The sequence below is a fragment of the Ochotona curzoniae genome, unplaced genomic scaffold, assembly GCF_017591425.1.
Source record: "Ochotona curzoniae isolate NIBS_2020 unplaced genomic scaffold, NIBS_Ocur_1.0 scaffold_1037, whole genome shotgun sequence".
NCBI classification, from domain to species: domain Eukaryota; kingdom Metazoa; phylum Chordata; class Mammalia; order Lagomorpha; family Ochotonidae; genus Ochotona; species Ochotona curzoniae.
The window spans coordinates 6,996,649-7,013,210 of record NW_024467083.1 but is presented as its reverse complement, the minus strand read 5'-3'; the positions used below and the strand labels follow the sequence as shown (position 1 = coordinate 7,013,210).

General features: G+C 37.5%; 1 protein-coding gene across 2 annotated transcripts in view; it reads right to left on the bottom strand.

Annotated features, from left to right (window-relative positions):
• The window catches only part of LOC121168801 (TLC domain-containing protein 4-like), a 61,481-nt gene that overhangs the window by 26,359 nt on the left and 18,560 nt on the right, over positions 1-16,562 (bottom strand). For both annotated transcript variants that reach the window (XM_040999172.1, XM_040999174.1), the window contains 4 exons: positions 12,574-12,739; positions 8,525-8,614; positions 5,932-5,990; positions 3,100-3,194 (listed from right to left, as the gene is read on the bottom strand). In XM_040999172.1, the coding sequence (XP_040855106.1) occupies positions 3,100-3,194; positions 5,932-5,990; positions 8,525-8,614; positions 12,574-12,728 (399 nt within the window). In that variant the 5' untranslated portion in view covers positions 12,729-12,739. The remainder of the gene's footprint in view (positions 1-3,099; positions 3,195-5,931; positions 5,991-8,524; positions 8,615-12,573; positions 12,740-16,562) is intronic.

Genomic DNA, 16,562 nt, shown 5'->3' with positions numbered 1-16,562 from the left:
ATCCCAGAGTAAAACCTGAATATCAAGAAAAGGCAGCCCAGGGCTGGCATTGTGGCATATCAGGTTAAAATGCCACTTGTGATGCCACCATCCCATGTGGGCACTGGTTCAAGTTCCAGCTGCTCCACTTCCAGTCCAGCTCCCTGCCAATGGGCCTGGAAAAGCAGTGGAGGATGGTCCACATGTTGGGGACCCTGCATCCATATGGGAGAGCTGGATGAAGCTACGGGTTCCTGGCTTCAGACCAGCACAGCCCTAGCCACTGTGGCCATTGGGGGAATGAATTAGTGAGTGGAAGAGCTCAGTCTTTCCACCTCTCTCTGTGTGAATCTGCCTTGTAAATAAAGAAATAATTCTTTAAAACAAAAAAAAAAAGGAAAGAAAAGTGTAGCGTTTTGTACCTAAATATGGATAGAATAAGAATCCTTAGACTCAAACATATTCTGCAGGTAATTTTACAACTGTAGTAAACATGGAGCAATACAAAAATAGTGATCAAGGTATTATAACCTATATAGAACCCACAATACTTTAAATTCAAAAGCAACTCACTTTTCAACTATTTCTTCAGTAGAGCATATGCCTAAAACCTACCAGGAATTTGCTTTTCTTCATCACTTCAAGTTTACTTTGTTCTAATAACAAAATCATTTAAGAAAAAAAAAAACCTTACTACAAACAGCTTAAAAAGTTTCATAACTATTAAATGCTTTACAAATCCCAGTTCCTGTTATGTAAGTGACAAGAGTTTCATGATCATTACACCAAAAAAATATATTAAAAATATGTTAGCCTTCTTAGAAGACACAGTATGACCTGAGAATTCACTGCACAGAAAATACCTTTAATAAGCAAGTGTAAGATCTCTAAATAATATATCACTCTATCAACATTCCTCATTTCATCTAATTTTTGAAATGTTTCCCTATCAAAAATCACACTTGCATTCAATAAATATTTCATTCTAAAGCAACAAAACACAGGAAGACATATCCAAAAGGCACTCATTTTTAGAAGAGAAACTGTGATCAATTTCCTTTGCTTATCAGCTTACTAAAACTGTGACTCATTTCTTAATTCCAGTATGCCATTTATAACATAGTTAATTACTTCACCTGCTGCCAGTCCATGTGATTGTCATCTGCCAAGCCTGTGACTTCAGTGACTGAGAGAGAACAGCAGTTCAGAACATTCACATACAGTGCGTGTAAGGGATCAGTACTCTTTTACCAGTTCAAATGCCTTTGATAGCACTGACTGCAACTCACGTTCACACAATAAACTTCAAGAACCAGTGTCTGGTACAGCAGATTAAAGCTGCGCCCCACAACATCCGAATGGTACTGACCAAAGTCCCAGCTACTCTGTTTCTCTTCCAGCTCTCCGCTAATGCATCTGTTTGTGTCTCCGTACCCCATGGGGGAGACCTGGAAGAAGCACTTGGGTCCTGTGTCTGGCCTGAATGAACCAGCATACGGATGATCTCTTTCTCCCCTCATCCCTCTCTCTGTGTCTCTGTAATTGTACCTCCCAAATTTTAAAAAAAGAAAACAGAAAGAATAAATCAGAAAACCACAGGTACAAAGCCACAGTGTGCTATTAAAGTCATATGTGTTAAACTCATCTGTGCATCCAGTTAACATACTTCATTAGGAAGCTTGTCTGAATTTTCTTTGATTTTTTTGTAGTTGTTTTAGCAAAAATGCTTAGGTGCTTAGGAAACAAAGTGCCTGATATTTACCTTCTGTAAGTATTAATTATAAGCTATTGAAGTTTTGTCCTAACTTTGTAAGGTAACAAATTGCCTGTATATCAAATCGCTAAGATCTGTAAAAGGTAAAATCACACATGTAGTATAACCATGTATAGTGCATTATGCCTCAAAAGGTCAAAGGAATATACATAGGGAATTATCGTATAAATGACCTATAATTTCAGAAAAATAGTAATGATGGGTATTTTCTGATTCATAAGCATACATTTGCACACTAAAAGAGGCATAGCTTTAAAAACTTGCATATTATTACATAAATGTGTGCCTTTGAATACATCATGTTATGTTTTGATGTATCTGATGTTTGGCAGAAATTATGCAAAATGACCTTAACTCACTAGCTATCTTTGCAGGAGCCACTGAAAGGATAATGAAAAAATATTAATACATTTGTAATGATTTTTAAAAATATTCTCACATAGTCACAAATATGCCATAAAATTATTTTATTAATATCAGTAAGAAAAAAAGCCAGAAGTTCATATGTAAATTTGAAAATAAGAAAAATATAGGATGGCATACTATAATTTGTTATACAAAATTCTGCATATAACCTATAAATATATATCTTGAGCTTTTTGGAATATCTAGGCTGAAAAAAAAATGATTGCAGAAAGCGCAAATAAGCAAGATGTAAAGGAGGTAGTTTGGAGATGAGCAAACAGAAACATGATGTTAGATGTATGAAAATACTTCCAAAAGTTTGTGGAAAATGTAACTAAAAGATAAATTTGGCTTGGCCCAAATTTTTTAAATTCTTGTTATTATAATCTTTTCCCATGAACTTTCTGAAGACTTCCTCCACCCCATAGAATTTAACTTACTTCATTCTCTGAGATTTGTTGCAAGAACTCTTTATTAGCCTCAGCTTTTGGAATTAGGATGACACCTTAGCAAAATTCCTCTACTGCACCAGCCTATTTAACTGTAATTATGAATGTTTCATGGATTCACATGTGAAAATTAACAAAAAAAAAACCTTATCTAGATAATTCAAGAATCTATACATGCCTCTGCTATTAAATCATAAATGCTTCTACAAGAATGGATTAATATCCATAACTACACAATCCTAAAGACTGGAAGTGGAAAATCAAGGAATTAGGGCCATCTGCCTGTTTCATAGTTACTAATAAACACACATTAAAACAGCTATGTGGAAGCTTATATTGTAGCTAATAAACAATATATCTATTGAGTGATGCCTACATGCATTTGCAGATGACTTTCTAAGCGAATAGCCCACGTTTAGGTCTATGTTCACCCTGAAGTCACCCTTTCCACCCTGGTCTGCCTGTTAGGCTGCAGAAAATGTGGGCACTCACCAGGACAAAGAAGTACCCATATAGTGCTGCAGAATGGTGAATTACGAAAAACTTGTCACCAATGATTTTCCAATAAAAAATGATGAGCAACAAATCTGTAAGAAGGAAACATAAGAACCACATTACACACAGTAAGAAAGAAGAATTTACCTTTCTCTTGACAATCCGTCACAATCCAGTCTGAGGCTAAAGCATTTGCTTCATCCTTCAGCTAGTCTGATGGCTCACTTCATCTTAAACACGTGACAATTCCTTTGCCATGGCTTCTCCAGGACCACGGCCAAGTTCAGGGTACTTTTCTACCTTCAGAATCTACTACAGGCCCCGGCATTTGATATGTAACCTAATATTGGCTGTGAGCTTAGATAACTTGTTTCCAGGATTAAATATAATGAAAATAGTACCGAATAAGATTTAAAATAAACTACTGCTTTTTCCCGCAACAACACTTCAAACAAAGATGATTGTATAAAGGGTACAAAATGATCAGTACATTGTTGACATCAATACAATAAAATTTAATTTATAATATTTAATTAAAATATTAATTCAAAACAGTAAAACCACCAAGAAATAGGACTATTAAAAGACACAAACAAAGGTCAAGGCATCAATTTTCTTTCAAAGGCTCTGAATCCAAACACCATGACTCAGAATTGGTGGTGTTTTTAGATATTTTGGGTTATGTGAGTGGTGTGAGTGTTATTGGTGTTTATGGTTGATAAGGTTTTTATAGATGGGGATGGTGTGTATACTGGTGTTGTTGAAGGGGTGTGGATGTGGGTTTTTATTGGTGGTCGGAATTGGGATTTAGTTGGTTAGTTGTATTTAGTGGATTTTGATGTTGGGTGATTTGGTATAAGAGGTATTTGTTTTTTTATAATAATTATGGTGTTTGAGGAGGTGTGTTGGGGGTTGGTTGTAGTGTTGGTTAGAAGGGGGTTTAAGAGAGGTTGTCTTATTGGGAAGGTATTAGAGGGGTGGATAAAAATGGGATAATTGGAAAGGTGATTGTGTGTTGTTGTATGTTTGGATCGGTAATGGATGTGGGTGGTGTTTTTGGGTGGATGGAGATGTTAGAGGGGGGGTTAGGGGTGGTGTAGGTGTGAGTGGGGTTTTTGGGTTAATGGTGGGAGGGGGAGTGTGGTTAGTTAGAAGGTTATTGGTAGGGGGAGAGGTTATGTATTTTGGATTATGAATATGGGGTGGTGGAGTGTTGGGTGAGAGTGAAAGGGGGGATAGGTATGTATTTGGATTTGGTGATTGATAGTTGGGTGGATATTGAATAAGGAGGTATGGGGGAAGATTTGTTGAATTGGTGTGGATGTGTGGGATATCCGGAATTTATCTCTTCCTCTTAATGAGTCGTTCTGTGTTGGTAAAACATATTTTTTCCTATTTCTACAACGCACTTCTGTAAACAGAAATTTTTCTACTGAGTTAACTGCCTATCTTTATAGCTTTTGTTTCACATTTTATCACTTTTACTTGGATTTTTTTCTTTCATTTAATAAACTTAAAGATACAAGATGTGGTTTCCTATGTAAATGTACACATCCAGAATGGGTTCTCTTCTTTTATTAAGATGATCCAAAATTTCTTTTCCCATTGCAGTTAATGTGGTAAAGGCCTTAGCTTTCCTTTTACTTCAATAAAAGGTGTGGGAGAGGGAGGAGGCTACTCCAATTCCCTTCATCATGTAAAATGGAAGGAGTATGTAAGAAAGAATCTGTGACTTTTGCTTAGCTTTTGCAACTTGGATCAAAATTACACAAATCTTTATCAAGTGGAACAAGCTTTCTAAATGAGAAATACTAAGACCTCAACTGCATAGCTTCACAACAGCTCCATTTGAGATTCTTTAGGTCAAAGTGAAACTACTAATCATTAATCTTTAATAATCATTAGTAAATGTTGGGGCTGACATTGTGGTACAGCTGGTTAAGCTGCCACCTATGATACTGGCATTCAAAATAAGGACTGGGTCAATTTCTGCCTTCTTTGCTTCAAATCCAGCTCCCTGTTATTGTGGTGGGAAAATAATCTGGGGAGAGGCCTGGGCTTCTGCTGTCCAACTGGGAGACCTGGATGGTGTTTCAGGCTGCTGTCTTTGGTCTGGCCCAGCATTAGCCATTGCAGCTACTTGGAAAATAGACCAACAAAGGGAAGAATCTCCCTCTCTTTTTCTCTGTCAAGCTGTCTTTCAAATTACTAAAATAAGTTTGAGAAAACAAAATGCTGAGGGTGGCACTGCGGCGTAGTGAGTTAGACCACTGCCTGCAGCTCCAAAATCCCATATGGGCATGGGTTTGAAACCCAGTTCTTCCACTTCTGATCCAGCTCCTGCTAATGCACCTGCAAAAGCAGCATGGGATGGCCCAGGTGCTTGGGACCCTACAACCACATGGCAGACACAGATGAAACTGCTGTCTTCTAGCTTCAGTCCCTAGTCCCCTTTGTTGTGGCCATCTGGGGAGTGATCTAAAGGAGGAAGATTCCTCTTTCTCACTCTCGCTCTGTGTGTGTGTGTGTGTGTGTGTGTGTGTGTGTGTGTGTGTGTGTGTGTATGTGTGTCTGTGTCTGTGTAGCTTTGCCTTTCAGGAAAATGAATCTTTTAAAAAAATATTTGTGCCTCGGTTGTTTGAAGATCCACTTTGCAATTCTGATCTTTAGTAAGAACTAGAATGGCAACAAGAATATGTTTGATGGTCTAATTTTTCCCTCTATAGTGTTGCTAAAATTTCTTTCAAATAAACAAACCCAAAGCAGTGCCTATGTATTCTTTGCATAATTTTATGAGTATTGTGGAAAAAATAGACATGAATAACATACCAGACATGAGGTAGCCTGAAGCAATAGCAAGATTCACGGTCACAAGGGATGAATCGCCCCTACAAATATTAAAAAAAAAAAATCCTCTTTTTAAGCACATGGCTTATAGAAGACAAATGCTTTTTTTCTTGAGATTTAAGTACGAAGAAAATGTTTTCTATAAACTCTGGAATGATATGCTATCATGTTGAAATTCAGACCACAAACAATAACAATGTAACAGATCTATATCCTGCGGGACTGGTACTAGCCCGCATAGGCTCTCCATAAAAGCACCTGTACCAACAGCCCAACCCCTAACCCAAAGAAACCTAGTCAGCTTCCCGTCCACAATGACTTTGCTGTATCAAGAGATCTTTGGCAGCTCCTTCTTTCCATGACGCTTACTTGAGATCCAAGCCAGCTTCCATAATGAACTTGAGGAAAAATGATCAACTCTTGGAATCTCAATGAGGTGGAAATCCCCCGCAGCACCTAAAGCCAACCCATGTGGACCTCCCAAGCATTAGGGACAGACCTTCATGGGCAGGCTAAACCTAACACTGCAGATCTCTTCCCCACATCTCCAAACTCAGGGGCCTCCTAGGGTTTACTTTGCTTCATACTGAGAAATCTCCCACACACAAGTGGCATTTACAATGGGCTTGGAAGATACCCAAGGGCCCAGCACAGTTGCTGTGCCAATGCAATCACATCACCTTAGGAAGGCCATACTCTCCAGTGCTGCAACTTGTGCTAAGCCTGTCAATGCACAAAGTATTATGCTGGTTATGAGAATGCTTCTGGCTGCATGAACAACCATAGTTTCTTATACATACCAGCTCAAACTTTTACTTTTGATGGTTTTGCCAAAAGATAGCAAGAATTGTAAACATCTATTCCCACACTCACATTCATCTGCCAAAGAACTCTAATGGAACTCCAGATGCTGGTTGGTTGTGGTTGCGGTTGATGAAGCTTTATTCTGAATCAGAGGCTCAACTATCTGATCTAGCCCACCTTTGGTTTTAAGTATAAATTGAACATCCTTTCTAGGAAATGTTTGGAAATAGAAGTGATATAGACATAGGCTTTTGCTTTTTCAGATCTTGAAATATTTGTATTTATGAAATTTTGGCATTAAGACCTAAGTCTCAAAGAAAAAGCATTTCTGTTTCCTTTATATCTTGCATCTACAGCTTGTGTTTTATAAAGTATTTTAAATAATTTGGTGGCTAAGACCAAAAAACCAAGTTTCATGGTATGGAATTTTCCATTTGTAGCATTAAGTCAACATTCAAACAAACTGGACTCTGTTTTGTCACGTACTGAGAACTAAAGGAATTTGCCCATTATTACACAATTAGGAAATACCCAGAGCAGTTTCACTCTGTTTTGACCCCTTCACGTATCATGAGCCTAGACTGTTGCCCTGTTAGTGCTCTTTGCTCCAAAGAACAAACTCACATGATCAGTCTTATATCTGATTCATAAGGTGAACAAATTGTGACATTAACACAAAATGAAACTAGTTATAGCTAAACTGCAAACGGAAAGATGCACAAATTCTGATCTGCAGATAATGACCAAGAAAATTGATGTAGAATAAATCATGGTAGAAAAAGAAATGAAAAATACTAAAAACCATGTTTTCTTAAGTTCGATGCAACAACAACTGACCAGTGAATTAATTCTTTGTCCTAAAATTTGCTTCCCCAAAGAACTGGTGCTGTTGCAAATTATATTAATAAAATTTTTAAAATGAAGTTTTTGCAAAAGAAAAGCTAAAAATTATTTAGGTAGACAATACAAAAAATCTAGTAAAAGAATTCAATTTCCTAAATTGATCCACCTTTGAAAAGTTTTCCCAATGGGATGCATCAATACCAGTATAAGTCTATTGGAAATGTGTACTGTTAATGTAATAAAAATAATATCCTTACAATCAAATGGTGGTAGTCAAAAGCCATGGTTACATTTCCTCACCCACCTCACTCCCACCACAGCTTAGAACTACATCATCATCATCCCAACGCAGTGCTTTCTCAAAACACACCTTTTCTCAAGCTAAGCTGAACTAAGCTTTCTCATATGATGCCAGGAAATACAACTTGCAACATTTCTGCCACTGTAATGACATTTCAGTTTTTCAGAAAAGAATCATATTACAAATTGTCATTATTACTGCCAGATATAGCCGCTATTAGTGCTTCAAATATTCATGGCCATCTATAATTCTCATTTTATCTCTGTGATGTCAAACCATGGGTCAACTGTAAGCTTGAAAACAAAATATCTACTTAAGTACATGTTGTCCCAGTTGACTATTTCATTTTTGCTCATAACAGCAGTTACAATATCTAAGGCTGTATAAATGCTATGTCATCATACCCTCCTTGTTGTGGAAAACAATTACAGTTCTAAGGCAAAATGGTCATTACTATTTATATTAAAACCTAAAATAAATCATTTTAGTGTACTTGGCTAATATAAATCTGAACATAAGCATTTGTATGCATCACAAATGTATTTCCTATTTCAAAGTAAAGTGATGTTCTCATTAATAATTAACAGCAAAACATAAGTCAAATTGACCAGCTTAGAAACAGCTTACCAGAGTGGATCAGCCTGGCTAGCCTCATCGAATAGGAAAATGTACAGGCCCAAAATCCCAACCACCAAAGAATGGCATGTAGATACTACCCTAAAATAAAACAAAATACACATACAGATATTAGAGTTTCTGTGATAGGCTGTAACTCATTCTTGCAAAAAAAATTATAGTTTAAAACATTTTAAAAAAGAAGTAGAATATATCTAAGAATGTAATACAAATTTGCTATTTAGAAACCCAAGGGTCACAAATTTACTTTTTTAATGACTAATATGGAAGATGTCAAAGTCTATAGACTCCTGCTAGAGAACTGGTAGAACAGTTGGTGAAAAGTTCTAAAGCAGCAGGACACAGGAAGCAGGGGAGCGCTCTGGGCAGAGAGCTGGTAGCTGCAAGGCCCCCACTCTGCATTCTGTTCTGGCTCACTGCATCACTGCTGGGTTCCCTGCTCCAGTCAGCTGCGAACAATGTTCAAATCGACCAGCCTTATCAAACTCTAGCCTTCAGACAATCAGCGATGACCAGAGTATGATTACCTAATATACTTAAGTTTTGAAGACACACCCGTATGCATTACTGCACTCGATACTCATAACATTTGTGACATGGGTAACCGTGACTAGTTTATCACTCTTAAATAAGCAGTTCCAAACAGAAAAAAAAAATTAAAGACTACGCATTTATACAGAAGTTTTGATTTTCAAGGAAACACTCTAGTGAAAACTAACTGGTTACAAGACACATGTTAACTTTCTTCTATAGAAAGAACAAAGTTTGGAAGAAAAAACAGCAATTTCTCTAAACATGCCTACCTAACATGCCTTGGCCAATATCCAAGCTGTATGATGTGCCACAAAAAGAAACACACACAGGCGGGTGTTGGCTCTCACTATGAGGACACCCACATGCCACATCAGAGTAGCTGGATTTGACAGAGCTCTGATTCTTGACTCACTTGTCTGCTAAAGCAAACTGGAAGGCAGTTTTGACTGTTTCAGCTACCCATGCATTGGGGCTCAGAGTGAGCTCCTGGTTCCAAGCTGCAGACTGACCCAGGCTTTTGGGGGAGAAAATCTGCAGGTGCGAGGGCTCTTATGGCATGTGCTCTCTGTCTCCCGCTCCCTTCTCACACAGATGCACACATTTTAAAATAAAAAACTATCCAATATATTTAGCAACACAACAACGTTTTTTATCCTAACAATAAAACCCAAAAGTTTTGGATTTCTAACAGCTTTATTTAGAAGTTTTCAAGTTACAAAGTCTTCTTGCTCCCTTAATTAGAATAAATAATAGTATTCTCTCTAGAAATTATTGGTGTTTGATGAATTTTTGATATGATCCCAACTCTTTAAAAATAATTGAAATATACCAATCAACATCAATCTTGATAGACATTTTCACTGTAACATGAAAAGTCAACATGCTTAACCTAATAAGTGATGTGTTTCTACATAGATAAAATGTGACAAATCATATTGTAAGTGTACAAAGATTCTCAGTGATTAAAAGGCATTGACAAAGAATTCTTTGTAATACAAAAGGACCATTTTGAGGTATAAATAATTCACTCAATGTATATGATTTAAATGTCTGGTAATTTCATACCAAGCTTACCTGTATTCCAATTGAGGATAGCAGGTTAAAAACATAAATAGCTTGATATGATACAAAACACTATGTCTTAATCATGCATACAGATTTCTGCTGTCAGCCAAAAAATTTTATAGAAAGAAAAGATGTAACCTCTTCAACCAACCTGTTTTAGTTGGTTTTCAGCCACAAAGTATAAATTTCCCTGTGGAAAAATATAATTATCTCTGATACTCACACCTCAAAGTGCCTTCTCTGTTGGGATCTTAAAGAGTATATCGGAAAGATTCTAAGCCCTCAGCTGACAGAAATGGTATTGACTTACAGATAAGTTTGATGTTACTATGCCCAGGCCATCAGCTCCCTTTATAATGAGTAGAAAAAGGAAACATCCTATATTCATACATTTAATGCATAGTTTCAAAAGCCTGTTAGTAAATATGCTCTATTATTTGAAAATCAGACTCCTGGCAAAGCAAAATGCAAATTCTTTAATATGAAAAGGAAACATCAAAATGCTACCAAATGGGTAGGTATCATATGTAATAGGTTAAACCACTACTGGAAATGTCCACATACTATATTGAATGTCAGTTTCTATCCCAGTTAGCCCACCTCTAACCCAGCTCCCTAATGCCCTAGAAAGCAGCGATTATGGTACAAATACTTGAGTCCCTGCCAACCAAGTGGGAATCCAGGTGGAGTTCCTGGCAGCCTAGTCAAGACCTGGCTATTGTAGATATCTGGGAGTGAACCAGTGAATGGGAGATCTCTTTCTCTAGCATTCTATCTTTGGAACAAACCTTTTCTAAAAAGCTACAAAAATAGTTCAACATTTATCAAATGGCTTAAAAATAAATGCTCGTGTATATGAAAAGATGATATTAAGAAAATTATAAGCATTTAGGAAGGCTACTGATTTAATCACTCCTAAGTTGCGAATATTGTCCAAAGAGAGTTAAATTTTGGAGAAATTACCTTAACAAATTAGGAATACTTCAGTATTGTTGGGACTTCCTATGCCATTATTAAACATCTGGTGTTTTTAATTATATGCAAACAATACCTATATCTGTGTTGTCACAATAAGCAACAATTAAGTAAAAATTTTTACTTATAAATAAACTTATATCTCACATGTGTATTTTCCAATATTTTTTTCTCCTGATGTTTCCCCAGGTGGCTTGGACCAAGCACTGTCAGAGACCATTTCCTGGTTTTTAGGAAGAACCATGAGTGTTGTATTGATTTGCATGTTTGCTGGAAGCCACACTTGAAGAAGTGCATACACATCCAAAAAAACAGCCTGATGCTTTCCTTTCTTCATACTCTCCACCTCAAAGCTTAAGTCATGTGTGAACTGAGTGAGGTCAAAAGTAAATTCCAGAGACAAAGACAGTGCCATCCGAATAACAGAGTGACTCTTACACTCTTAGTCCTTTTCCAAATAGATATCTGCTTGGGGAGTGAACCCCAGGATGGAAGATCTTGACATCTCATTGTCTTTCTTCTCTCTCTCTCTCTGTCTCTCTCTCACACACACATGCTCAATCTCTCTATCTTCCAGTCCTGGTTCCTCTTTCTGTCACTCTTTCAACTGAATAAACAGATCTACCTTTTTTTAATGATTATGTTCAAATAAGACACTGTCAGAAGTTCTTGGATTTTAAAAGATTTTAATTTAGAAAAACACATGCCATTTCAAATTCTTCCTGAATGTACTTCACAGCTAGCATTAGTTTCGACTAACAACAAAGAAGTACTCATCATGGCTGCTGTAATGCTTAGCACATGAAAGGTTCTAGAGCAAGTGTAGCAGTCATCAGTGTCACTTTGTGTCTCAAATCGTGGGAGAATAACAAACACACACAAAAAATCCTGCACCAATTTACAGCCAATTTCTATACCTGGAGAGAAGTAATTTTTTCACACTCATTTTTTGTTACAAAAAAAAAAAATCTAAAGAGCAACATTTGCTTTGGAATTACATAACAAATGCATCCATTCTGCAGGGCTCTTAATTATAGCGGACATACATGTGCTGCCTGTATACTAGGATCTCTGGTAAACCAAACTGCCAATCCTACACATAAATTACACAAGCCCAGCAAAGCTTTTCTTCACATCATTTGCAAAGCATATATTTTTATCAGAAATATTTCAGAGAAGAATGCAAAATAGTGCTCTTCCACAGTCAGCCAGGGTCTATTTAATTTTCTACACTTTCACAGAAAGATACATTTTTTCTCAGAGTCTTTTAATAGCAGGATTCTTAAAATGTTCCTGTACGAGATCTACCTACTTGTATTGCCTTTCATTCCTAAGGTCAAATGAAATGTGTGATCTTGAATTTCATTAAGTCAAAATGAAAGACTTTTTAAAAAATCATTCTAAGGTAATTTTACATCATTACAAGTTTTTCTCAAACTAGTCAATTACATGTTCATACACTTTACCTTGAGTTCCATTCAATCTTCTTTTCAAAGCTGAGACTATTAAAACCCGAGGAAATTTTTGCTGAAAACCAATAGCTTACAAAGTGGAAAAGAAGCTGGAAGGTGAAGAAGCTGGTACAAAAAATACTGATGATCTGTTTGTGCCTGGAATCCATATTTCTTCAACCTGTTAAAAAGAAATACTGACTAAATTTCACATACCATTTTATTACATAACACTTTAATATTGAAGATTATGTACTTATACTTTTAGTAACTTTTAATTCGGCACAAATTTAAGAATACAAAAAAACTACAATTTTTAAGCCTTTTGTATGTTTCTTTAACATCTATTTGCATGTGTTTCCTTTTGTACTTAAAAGGATAAACCTATTTAAAGATTTCCATAAATTTCAAGTTTTTTAACAGTATGGTATTCAAAGCTATTTTACTGTTGAGAAATTTTAAGTCCTAAACCAAAGTATGCTCTCAAAATATTTCAATTTTATTTAAGATAAATCACCCGATTTCTCTATGCCTCAAATCCCTCACTGTAAATTGCTTTAATAATTTCTAAGAAACACAGCCAAAAATTAGAGCAAAACATTGCCTGGAATCACAAAACAAAAAGTTACACAACAAAAACTAACTTTTATAGACACAGGAAACAACTTAAAATTTAAAACAGAATCAGCGGTTAGCACTGTGGTGTAGCAAGAAAAACCACCAGCTGTAATGCCAACATCCCCATTTGGGGCACTAGCTCATGTCAAGATGCTCCATTTGCAGTCCAGCTCCCTGTTGGTGCACCTGGGAAAGCAGCAGACAATGGCTCATTGCTTGTGTCCCTATTCTCACCTGGGAGCCCCAGCTACAGCTCCTGACTCCTGCCTGTCCCCTGTCCCTGGGCCAGTCACAGGCTGTTATAGCCATTTGGGAGTGAATGATCTCTCTGTCTTTCCTCTCTCTGTAACTCTTTCAAATAAATAAATAAAATTTTGTTTTTTAAAGATTTTATTGTTATTGAAAAGTCAAGTTTTACAGAGAGAGGAGAAACAGAGAGAAAGATCTTCCATGCGCTGGTTTACTCCCCAAGTGACCAAAACAACCAGAGCTAAGCTGATCTGAAGCCAGGAGTCAGGAGCTTTTTCCAGGTGTCCCACCCACACAGGTGCAGAGTCCCAAGGTCTTGGGCCAGCCTCTGCTGCTCTCCCAGATCAGAAGCAGGGAGCTGGAAGGGAAGTGGAACAGCCGGGATACGAAGCAGCCCTGATAGGGGATCCCAGCTTTTGCAAGGCGAGGACTTTAGCCACCAGGCTACCGTGCAGGACCCTAAATAAAAAATTTTAAGATAACTTTTATTAATTTAAGAAAATTTAAGGTGGCAGAATGATAACAGTCTTACAAAAGAGCCATATCACTGATATCACTTAAATCAAAATTTAACTTAAAAATAAAAATAGTCATCAATTAAACCTATCCTTGTAGCACAAAGTCTTCATGGCTGTGAATCTCATGAAGGAAAAAAAGAAGATGATGGATCTGGAAAAAAAAATTGGTTTTTATAATAGAGCCTCCAGTGTTAAGGACAGAGTTAGAAGATTGAACAATAACATGCTTACACTTACTGTGCATAATGACATGCACACGCACACTTAAAGATGTCTTCTGTCTCACTGGGCTCCTAAAAATCTTCATAAAACGCAGACCACATAAAGACACTAAAACATCTGTTTGCATCCAGCAAAGACAGCCTTTCTATGGCTTCAACTTTGCTATAGTTGATCCTCAGATGAAAAGAAAATGAATCAATACCCATTTCCAGATGCCTACCAGAAAGAGATAAAGTCACCTATAAAGGCAATCTCCTAGAGAAAAGCCAAGTCATTACTGCCCAGGAATAACCCCACTCACCCCCAGCCAGGAAATCCTAACAAGAATTGGCCTCCCACCAAGCCCCTTCTAACAGAATTCCTTGTAATGAATTCTTTCTTCATTTGTTCCTTTTTGTAGTGTATGTGCTTGGTAAAAACTATTAATGTTGCAATTCTTATCTGTGAGAGTCCATGAACTTTATTTCCTTTAAAAAAATATTTATTTACTGAGTATTGGAAAAAGTGTTAATTTGTGTCCTTTTAGTCTAGGTTTAATAATAACCAAACATTATATAAAACTCTGTTTTGGACACAGCTTCATTATAATTCACTAAATGAGATGTAAAGGGGAAGATGTTTTTTGCAAGATGAAAGCAAATAGGGCTCTGAAGGCCAGGTGGACAGATCATTGAACATGGATAGAGGGAAGGCATGGAAAGCAGCAAAAAGCCGACCCTTGGTGTGAAGACAGCTGGTCCTGTGAGCCTGATACTTCTCCCTGCCAGTCCAGAGCAGGGCCCCAGCACCGGTTCTGCTTAAAAGTCAGTATCAACAATCAGCAATTCTGTCCTGAATCTTTGTTGAAAAGTAACATAAAACTTATTTGTGTCATATCATCTAATTGATGAATCATTAATATATCAAAAAGCACTCAGTTCTTTCATCAAGAAACTTATTACTGAAAAAATTCAGGATTTGTTAGACTGAATGGACATTTAATATTTTCAACAGGCTTGTTCTCAGTTTTGTCTTTGGGGTGGATGTTGAAAATTCTCCCTTTGCTAAAACGATCCATTCAAAACGAAATAAAGGCCTCCATATAGTCATGCTGTGGTTTCTATTAAAGAATCGAGAGAGACAGAAGCTAATTAAACTGTTCTGCTCCCAGCTTTTGCTTCTTAATAAGCAGCTGCTTGCTTAATCAGTCACGCCAAATCCAGGACCTGATCTACAGATTTTTTTTTTCCCAGAAACTTCCCCCAGAAAACCAAGCCTTCCGATTTAAATCAACTGTCCCAGTTCACTTCAGGTGCTTGAATCAGGACATAAAATGGTACCCATGGGTAAAACCAAATGGTGTTTATTGCTAACACTGACAAAGGCCCTGGAGAGTTTGGGTATGATTAAGTATTGTGATACCAAGTACAAGTGGAAAATCATTAGACCCACTTCATGCGCCCCCATGTACACGGGGGGCTAGTAGCTGATAGAAGGCTAGAATGCTAGTTGTCCTGTAGTGGGGAGTGAGGGGTGGAAAGCAGCTGAATAGTTCTGGGAAAATCGACAAGTATCCAGACATGAAGTCTACAATATAATTAGTCCATGTGAATTCACAGGAATTGTAGACCCAAAAGAAACTCTTCTAGAAACCTGCTGAATTCAATAATCTCTTTGATTTCCCCAACATGGTTTATATAACTGGGAGCTGAAGTTCATTTCTCAGTAGGGAAGAAAATGAAAAGCTCTCAAGTGCTCCTCTCCAGCACCAGCTGTGAAAGCCCATCTCTCCTGGCAGACCTCACAGATGTAGGGCACTGGAAATGGCAGGGCCAGGGCTGATTCAGCCTTCACTGCACCAAGAGTTAAGCCAATATCTGTCATTTGCCTACCTTGTGCCACGCACTAACCTGACTCTCACAATACAAACACAGAAGCACACTTACAGTAAGAGAAGCCAGGAAAGCAGTCCTCACCACCTAGAGTGGGACAGTCAGGGTGCTGAAGGGACACTCCTGCTTCCCAAGGGGGTAAACAACCAGCAGAGAAAACACATCAACCATTAGGGGCCTCCAAAGGTTTTCAAGGTGAATCAAGAAGCTACCACTTGCACCAAAACCCCAACAAGACCCTTTTGAGGCTAAAGGCCCAAAGATTCAGTTCCATCAGCAAATTCCTTCCCTCTCATGATGATCACTGTCATTTCTCCCTGTTCTTTATTCCTTTGGAAGGACAGGGATTCCTTAGGGGATATGTTGGAATCATCAGCACAACCCATGAGTACAACCCATTCCTTCACATTGTGAAAGGACTGGTAAGAATCACACTGCAGTGGTTAGGAGGGAAAACCCTAAAGACAGGGTGAGAAAGGGCTTTAAGAGCAGCAAGAAAGTAGGAAGTAGGAAGCTGGAAGGACAC